The sequence below is a fragment of the Amblyomma maculatum genome, chromosome 2, assembly GCF_055883805.1.
Source record: "Amblyomma maculatum isolate TAMU_Amacu chromosome 2, ASM5588380v1, whole genome shotgun sequence".
NCBI classification, from domain to species: Eukaryota; Metazoa; Arthropoda; class Arachnida; order Ixodida; family Ixodidae; genus Amblyomma; species Amblyomma maculatum.
The window spans coordinates 64,765,525-64,774,913 of NC_139345.1; the positions used below are offsets into that span (position 1 = coordinate 64,765,525).

The window sequence follows — 9,389 nt, forward strand, 5'->3', positions numbered from 1 at the left end:
ATGGGTTTCTTGGCCTTTGTCACAGGACTGCGAACCCGGGCTGTAAATGCGCGCACCTTGCATGTTTTCTGGAGTCCAGGCCTGAGAACGATTCTGTCGCCCACTTGTGAGGCGTTGACGCTTCTGGATCGGCAAGGGTTAATTTGGTGCGGTTCTTCGCTACCGCTGGCCAGTGCCGGTGACGACGCGCGATAAGCGTCGACGTAGGGCCAGTGCCATCAAGATGTCCTCTGCCCATTTTGTCGTCATCCTTCGTGCTGTGTTGCGCGTGACTCAACCCTTTGGCACGGTGGGCGGCTTGCGAGCGCTCTCAGATCCGACGCGAACGCGCTTGTTTTTTCCGTGCGCACGGCGCCGCAACGCCGCTGACGGGTGCAGGGTCAAAACCAAGGAGGTTAAAGAATAAACTGCTGGAGCGAAGATCGTCTATACCTACCAATGGGCGGAGGTGAAACCGCGTGGCCATGTTGCCATGGGCAAGAAACGGGAGCCGCATCTCGCAAGCCGCGCTTGAAGCCTTACCCCATCGGGGTTTTTAATTGTTATGGTGATCGTTGGTGGTAGCTCATGATTAATAGAGGTTATAATAGACATTGCAGAGGTAATGAATACAAGTAACAAAAATTATAACGCATCATGACTGCTATTGACGACGACACGATCAATATGCCAAACGACGACTTGGAATGACCGCAATTGATTGGAAACGAGTAAAAATGCTTGGCGATGAGTGGTAAGGACTACAATGATCGACTACAATGACAGTTCGAATCAACCTGCCATGAAGTGCGTCGAACATAAACAGCCCCCTTTTTAACTGCCAGCTTTCCCGCCGGACAGTCCGCTCCCAAAAACGTCGCACATTTGGGTCCTTGGGAAACCTGTTTAGAAAAAGTTGTGACCGTCAGATGTAAAAGCTGAGACAGACTACGAGCTGTCATCCTGCGCCGTGACAGACAGATACGTTTTCAATATGCTAAAATTGGTACTTACAATTGGAACGTAATCCCGGAGCCCCTTTTCGCTCGATTTGTACAACCGTACGCAACGCACGAAGCAACCATTTTTCACGGCAACATCCAGAAGCTACCGCGCCAACTACGCACCACGGAGGACCGCCGCCATCTTGCCATGGTGGCACGCGGCTTTAGCTCAGGGGCGTCCCCTCCGCTCCAGCAGTTTTTTTTTAAACCTCCTTGGGTAGAACAATGGGTTGCATTGAGATCTGGGAAATACAGTGCATTGTTTTGTAATGCAACTTACTGCGTATTAAACATTGGTACGCTTAATTAACTGCAATTCTTTCTTTCGATGCGAGAGCGGCGACTCGCAGAGAACGCTGGCTGTGCCCTGAGCTTGCTCGCGTCCGAAGCAGCGCTGTGTGGGTGAGTTCCGCCTAGCACTTTTTCAAAGGTATACCGTCACGAAGTGAAAAACGACTGAAAAAAAAAAAAAAATGTGCGGTGGTGCGCGCCTGCGAATTCGACTCATATATCACTCCGCTCATGCATGCTGCGCTGAAGAGAAAATATAATTTCACGCTGAATGATAGTTGCAGCAAGATTCAGGAGCCCCCCGGAACAAAATTCTGAAGTGATTCAGATTGCATTGCACCATACTAACAACGGATATGTCGGATATTATCTTATAATCACACGTCCCGGCACTTATCGGCCGACTCCGATGCTAGAATTGGGTTGCGATCCAGCGAAACTCTTCAACAAATTAAACGCACATTATCATCCTTGAACTCGTTGTGGTTCAGTACCTATTTGGCTTTAGATTTCGTTCCGTGCGGATACCGCCACATTTATGCCAATGTGAAATTCAAAATAGCATTTGTAGTGAGGCTTGAATACCCTTTAAAAAATCTCAGTCTGAGAGAGTGGATCCAAAATATAGTTTAGATTCTTGCAAAATCTTGAAGGGGGGGGGGGGGGGAGGGAGGAGGAGGTTAATAAGCCATGCTATTATACTGTTGATCACAATCTGCAATCCTCGACTGCGACCTACGCTCCATAGCGCAAGTGTTTCTCTAGAACTTCATTTAGCATTTAAAAAGTTCTAGTGAAATATGACTGCTGGTAAATATTTTACGTAGATGAATATAACCTTACCGTTACACATACTATAACGAGAAAGGAAAGAGACTAAGATTCGATTCGCTGACCGAAAAGAAAACGGCGTGCACACGCTAAATAGCACTTACCGTGAAGAAGTTGAAAACTACGCATGGCTTATCGATAACGGAGCAATTAAAGCATACTTTCTGTTAATGCAGCGTAAGCGAAGTCAATTAAAATGCCGACTGAAGCACCAGCATTAATATGTCTATTCCGTCCGACAAGGTCTCGATTCCGCAACAGCCACCGGACGATATTCATTATCCATCAGTCCGCTGTGTAAATATTGAATTTATTGAGCTCACCAGCGAAGTATAGGCAGCTGCAATGATCCAGTCAGCGATGTAGGCGCAGCTCACAGCTGCCCTTTAAAAGCTCGCGCATTTGGTCCGCACATACCGGAAGCAACCGTTGCGTTACCTAGACCCCCACCACCATGCTGAAGCTAAGCTTGATCGCAGTGATTGCCTCCACTCTCACAGCAAGAAATGGCGTACAGGCAAATCCGAAGACACTGATGGATAACTTCAATCCTGCGAAAGCAAGTTTCGTGAATGTTTTCACAGTAGCGATCATTTGATAATGCATAGTCCTGAATACTCGTGGCAGTTATAGTTATTAGTGAAGGACAGTACCTCGGTGCCTTCCATCGTACAGGTTTTATCCTGATGACCAAGGGGTCATGAACAACCAAAGCAATATTGGTTTCTCAAATATCTCAGTATTTCGGAGGAAAAATATAAACAGGGTAGTTAGATGCAAGCGTAGGCGGAATACTTCATTCTCAGTGTTGTGTGTCGTTCCCTCCTCTATTGGATCTCTGCACTCAGTTATTAGCCCACAAGAGCAGCACGTACACCGGACAAGGGAAGTTGAATGAGCTTGTGTACAAGAGTTAAGACAGCGACTGATAGATATATAGATCTTTAAAAAAGCAATTCAGTGCTGAGCGCTTTCATTTTATTATCATCTCAACCACATATCGATGACAGCAATATACCGAATAGCTATCTAGAGCGGGACGCGGTCAGCAACTCAGCAAATTAACACTGTCTTACAGGGTTCTCATATCTTACGAATGTCACGATTTTCATTGATTTCTGATGTAGTAGATTCCCTCATGTTGCAGCTTTATAGAAATTGTAGTTTCCTTCAAGTTGCAGCTCAAAAATTTGCAGCTGAAGTTAGAGCCTATGGGACATTTCGAACGGTCGGCATTGTATTGGCGTTCATCTCTACCTTTCAGTGGTCGGTCTTATCTTCATTACGAATAAAACTTGTGCTACATCGTAAAATACTTCGAAGAAAGAAACTACAAAAAAAAAGCAGTTTTAATAGAAATTACCAAAATATATTTGTTGTTCGCAAATGAAAGACCATAGCCATATACATTCTGTTAAATATAAGGCGCCTCAAGTCAAGAGCCGCTTTTGTTCTCTAGAACTTACTGAGTCTAGCGCGCGTGCGCTCCGACGTCGTTGTTAATTGTATTTAAGCTCCGTAGATATATGTGCATTAAAATATTTTCAAGCTTGTGGATGCCAGTTTTGGCAGAGGGTCTCCTGGAGGCCGCTTAATCAGTCTGTAATTTTTCACTTCTCTGCAGTATACCAGCGAAAGACTGGCGAAACCTGTAAAAACGTGTTGGTAGGATATATAGGCAAGATTCTGCTTAGTTATAGCACTAGTGAACCGCATTCTCGAACCGTATTCTTTTAACTAAGTTTCTTTCCATCCGCAGTTTGAAGGCAAGTGGTGGGTCGACAGCTTTAGCCAAGTTATCTATGGCGACGCCGATCGCTGCGCACATTTCACGATCAAGAAGAACCATGACAACGTCTACAAAATCCAAGCTGAATACGTAGACAGCGAGTGAGTTGTGAAAAAGCTGGTCATTATTAAGTGTTCGTTTCTTAGCTGGCCTAATACTGCTACTGCAAAAGAATTTAGCTAAAATAGGCAAAGCAGGCTGTGCTTCGTCCTGTACGTTGAGCGGTTGACTGCACAGTTTGATATTTTAGAGTAATGTGTTGCCGCTAATCTGCCTGCAGTACTTGCTGTATAAATGAGTGCAGTAATATGCCTACTAGGCAGTCACTATTGAATACTTGAGTGGTTAAATTGAGCAGTGAACCGTGCTATGTATATAATATATAACAACACGCTCTTTTTTTGTATGTAGCAATGAGCTCGTGGAGATGACTGTCGATGTCAATGAAGATGATCGCCATCCGTCTAGGTTCCTCCTTAAGGTTGACGGTAAGTATCCCTTGTGCCGCTCTCATATTTGTTTATGCTTGCTTTGCACCTTTAAGAACAGCTCAAGGTGCTTTGTACTGCAGTGCTCGGCATTGTACCCTTGAAAGCCAAACACATATGAAAGCCAAACACTCCGCCTTGTGTCTGAATCTTGTGTGTTGAAGCTTTCTGTGGGCTCTGCCTATGCATCTGTATGTAATAAAATACTAGGATATATTAAAGACTAGTATATTAGGAATTATATGTAACGAAGCACTCATACATAGCAATAGCTTCCATATAACGAAACTCGGATGCTACGAGTAAGTCAAACATATAAAAAAACCTCGAGTATAAGATATATTCCGATGCAATTGCGCTTACATAAGGCAATGAACAAGCATGACCGAGCGTTACTGAACCGAATAAAGATACCTAAAAACGACCCAGCAAAAATAAAGGTGACTGAAACCATTCGGCACATTACAAGAAAATGCTGCCTGTAGATGACGCCACGTGTATATACGCACAGTCGTGAGCAAAAGTGGCATATACGACACTCAGCCGGTGGCGAAGCTCGGGAAAACTGCTTTTCAACGCCATTTAGCAACATCTATGAGGTCTCGAAACAATGCTTCTCCTGTTTATTCACATGCATGTGCCACAGTCGGTATCCCTGTCGGAATCGCTAGACGGCATTTTGATAAAGTTTTTCCGAGCTTCGTCGCCGGCCAAGTGTTGTATACCATTCTGCTCACGACTGTACGTACGTGTTTACGTGTATATACGTGTGCATATGTGTATATACTGGAGCAGGAGCGCAGAGTGTAGCAGCCCTGAAAAATGTTTTTAACCTGCTCCTCAACTATTTCTTAAACAGAGTCGATGAGACACACACATGATTTCCTCTGCATGAATCAAACTGATCTTTTTTAACTTTTTTTGTGTGTGCTCATTCTCACCAGAAGTAACCCCAGCGCAACAGCGCGTAGGTTAACATAAAACTTGTTTTAATTTTTGCCAATAAATGGCTTATAAAGTCATATGGACAATCATGGTAGAATTTGAGAGGTGTAGCGTAACTTAAAGCGCAATATAGACACGGAGGGTGTTGCTTTAAAGTGTTTTAAACTACGCGCACGTTTAAACAGCAGTACATATGCTGGGCCGTCTTTGCACGTATATCTTCTTATATTATTCCCATGTTACAAGGCTGACAGTAGAGGCATGTCGCTAATCGTGTATACTTTCAGCTGATAATATCTTCGAGACGGCCATAATCGACTCAGACTACGATAACTGGGCTGTTATATGGGCCAAGTCCGGAACTGCAGGTAAAAAGAATTTCACTTTTACAGAGCTGGCTGTACAGTGAACGTGCACTCGTCTCACATTCATCATGGGCGGCATGCCAATTCGTATAGCGCGCACTCAACTTATGGAGTATGTATATAACAAGCATATATGTAGAGGGTGTCCAAGCTAAATGCAATTTCAGAAAGACGCACTTGCTTATCTCCGTTAAACCAACAAAGGGCTGTTTAAAGTCGGGTGGCCCAGTCTGAAATTTTGTTGTTCAAACTGAATTATATAGTAAACATTAATTAGATAACTGTTCACTTATTGTGTTAAGGAATGAAGCGCCATTTTAAATATTGTAGGCCGCTTTCAAAACTAGCTAGCTGCATGGTTTCTACAAAATTAGAGTTTACGCCGCTTTATTAGCCTTAAAGATGTCATTGCGTGATAAGCTGGGGACGTAAATCTCTCACCTAGAGTACGCACTAAATTATATCGGTGAGAGCGCTGCAAGAAAAAAGGAAGTTTTTCTGTGGGACACTTCTCCGGATGTTCAAGTAGCACCATTGTTACGTGAAACATTTTTATTACAAAAGTTACCCCTTCGATGCAGCAAAAATAGGGAGCTTAAATAGGGGGACCTTGTCGAGTAGGGGAATAGGATAATAGTATTGTCCGGGTGCGCATTCTCCGAGTGATAACCACGCCATCCGCTAATTCATCGCAGCATTCCGTGCGTGCGCATTCTCCCCCCGCTATTACCCTATCCACCTAACCTCTTGAGTCCCCTTATTCTAAGGCTTTCCAATATCTATTTTACGTAAACGGTAGCTTGGCGCGAACATTTCAGTCAGCTGCTTTGCAAGATGATCCCCAGCTTCTAAATATACACTTTGTTCCTGAAGCCAATAATAAAATGTTAGCTAATTCGTCTTAATAATGAATAAAATTGAAAAAAAAAATGACGAAAACATTCGATAAACTATAAACAGCCTAGTTAAACAGTTGAGATGAGCCGGCGGTTAGGCTACAGTGGCGACTGCTGCGCGCTGGCGCTTGCTATTAGCTTTCTCCTGCGCGGTTATCCTAATAGGAGGTTCTCATAAGAGAGGGCAGTTCCCAAAATGCAACGTCCGCTCTCTATACCTTGTCAATGGGGCCTTTCTCGCTGTTACGAGGCCTAAACCAGCCGCCGCGTTTCAGTTCGGTCTTCCTACGCCGGCTGATCGGTTTTCGGCTTTTCGACGAAAGCAACTTCGTCTTTTGTACGCTGATATTGAGCCTCCTTGGATCACGACGGGCGTGCTCCGCTTCACTTATAGCTCAGCGGTACGGCAGTTGCCGGGTGATCCATGCACTCTGGATTTTCTGTTTCTGTTTTGTTTCCTCGGTCATTCGATGAGAGAATTTCAGCTGAGTTCCTCTGGCGCAGCAGGTTCATTGCGGAATTGCGGCCTAAAGCGTGGGTGACAAATCCACAAAACTATTTGCGGAATATCGAGTCGATAGGGCAATTAGCATCAAGTGGCTCTTGTATGAATGGTAGCAGCCCTCGTGAAGCCGACATTTTTCCGATAGCAGTGGATATGTGCGGTAAGGGGAAAACTGCGACACTCACGTTCTCGTTTTTTTTTCTTTTTTTCATCTTACTGACAGGGGTACCGTCGTCAATTTAATCCCCTTATTTCTTCCTTCTCTTGTTACCCCTCGGGCAATTTCCGCCGTCTGCTTAAACTGAACATTAAAAAGACAAAGATCATGGCGTCTTGCCCTATCAAGTCCTGGAGCATCAATGGACAAGAAGTGGAAGCTGTGACAGATTTTCTCTTCTTGGGCTCCAAGATTACCTCAGAAGGAGACTGCAGTCATGAAATTAGGAGACGCCTGCTTCTGGGAAAAAGAGCAATAGTTAGCCTTGACCACCTAGTAAAGAGCAGAGACATTAGTCTGCCAACCAAGATTCGTATAACTCATGCTATGGTCTTTCCAGTTGTGATGTATGGATGCGAGAGTTGGACTGTGAAAAAGGCTGACCGCCGAAGAATTGACGCATTTGAATTGTGGTGCTGGCGAATACTCTTGAGGGTTCCTTGGACTGCCAGAAGATCAAATCAGTCGATATTGTCGACCATAAAACCTGAATGCTCATTGGAGGGTCAAATTCTAAAGTTAAAGCTCAGCTACTTTGGTCATCTGATGAGAAGAGAGGAGTCGCTGGAGAAAGATTTGATGTTGGGAAAGGTTGAGGGTCGGCGGAAAAGGGGTAGGCAGCGAACGCGGTGGTTAGATGGCATCCTCGAGGCACTGCAGATGAAGTTATGTGATGTTAGGAAGATAGTGAGAGACCGGAAAGCGTGGCGTGACATGGTCCATAGGGTCACGAAGAGTCGGACACGACTGAACGATTGAACTGAACTGAATATTCCTGGTCATCTCGAATTTGGACGAAATTCCTCCAAGCGGCAGATCAGGCTGTGTTCTGAATATTTACTAATACGGTAAAAGAAACACTTCAGACTAGGCCACGCGGCTGTGAATAGCCCACAGTAGGCTTCGTTTGGCTAGGACACCCAGTCTTATTTGAGAGTTTGGTTACGTTTAGCTGCAACACTGTATAACAGCATATAGAATATAACATCATTTAAGCTTACAATATGCCACTTCTATCTTGGATGGTCTGTTGATTGAGCGCCGGCTGTTGTGTGTGCCGCCACACAGTCGCTATAGTCATTGTGTCTTCAGCGCATTCAAATCGGCAGCGAAAGACAATTATTTTTTACTCCGCGAAGCCGATTTGGATCGAGATCTTGAGTTGTGATCGGACAGCTATATGTACAGTCTATAAACTCCCTAGACATCTTGCGCCTTCGCATATTCAGAGAATAGTCCATTTTGCTACTTGAAATTCGTCGATAAAAATGAGTCGGGTAAAGGAGTTTTATATAGAGGTGGCTTGATAAATTTTCTTAATCGAACATGAATAAAAATTACACAGATCGCACAGATGTGTATCGCAGCTTCATGGAAGGTAATGAGATTGAGAATGGATTGTCTGAAATTCTGCGTCTGCTTGCAGCTGCTTACCATGTTGTGACCCGGAAGCCCAACGCAGAGGACCAATTCCTGCCGGCCATCCAAAAAGCTCTAGACAAAGAAGGCCTGAAGAAGGACGCCTTCAAGAAAGTGCCCAATATGGATTGCTCAAAGAAGGACACCATTTAGGAGTAGAGGAAAATAAAACAATGCTAGGAAATAAAATTAAAACTTCCCGTAATGCTGAAGTGATAACCTCGTTGTAACAATCGAACTCTGTAGAATTTGCCTAGTTGTTTTACAGTGGTTTTTATGAAGGTAAGAAGGAAGAAGGTAGAGAGGTGAGCATAATTGGATTTGTAAAAGGCCCGTGATTTTGATCTTATAATATTTTAACGTAATAGCGTGCAAACTCTGTTTGGGTGTAAAACCCTGCATGGTGTTAACGTGATTCGAAAATTTTGACTCGTCAAGTTGCAGCGTTAGAAGCGGTGAAATATTGCCTTTGACTCTTCTGTCACGAGTCGGCGCATCTCATACATTAGGAGGGTACGTTCATTCGAGTGGGTTAAAAATCAGCTTGCGATGGCAACAAGCCTCTTGTTGTTACGAAGTGGCGCAACAAGTGACACCTAAGCTATTCTAGGAAAACTTGAATGGCATCGAATGATACGGTTATGGGCAAGTTAAGTTTAC

At 44.2% G+C, this 9,389-nt stretch overlaps 1 protein-coding gene across 1 annotated transcript; it reads left to right on the top strand.

Moving 5' to 3' along the window:
• The first annotated feature begins 2,559 nt into the window (after nt 1-2,559).
• On the top strand, nt 2,560-8,882 carry LOC146198838 (uncharacterized). The gene is made up of 5 exons (XM_084591987.1): nt 2,560-2,664; nt 3,865-3,995; nt 4,306-4,382; nt 5,615-5,695; nt 8,737-8,882. The coding sequence occupies exons 1-5, from the start codon at nt 2,560-2,562 to the stop codon at nt 8,880-8,882; spliced, it is 540 nt and encodes a 179-aa protein (XP_084448113.1).
• Nucleotides 8,883-9,389: the final 507 nt, after the last annotated feature.

Bases quoted from the DNA above. Each gene is read 5' to 3' on its own strand.
- LOC146198838 (XM_084591987.1), top strand. From the start codon at position 2,560: ATGCTGAAGCTAAGCTTGATCGCAGTGATTGCCTCCACTCTCACAGCA. The intron at 4,383-5,614 runs GTAAGTATCCCT...GTATACTTTCAG, and splicing joins GTTCCTCCTTAAGGTTGACG to CTGATAATATCTTCGAGACG. The intron at 5,696-8,736 runs GTAAAAAGAATT...GTCTGCTTGCAG, and splicing joins GGCCAAGTCCGGAACTGCAG to CTGCTTACCATGTTGTGACC.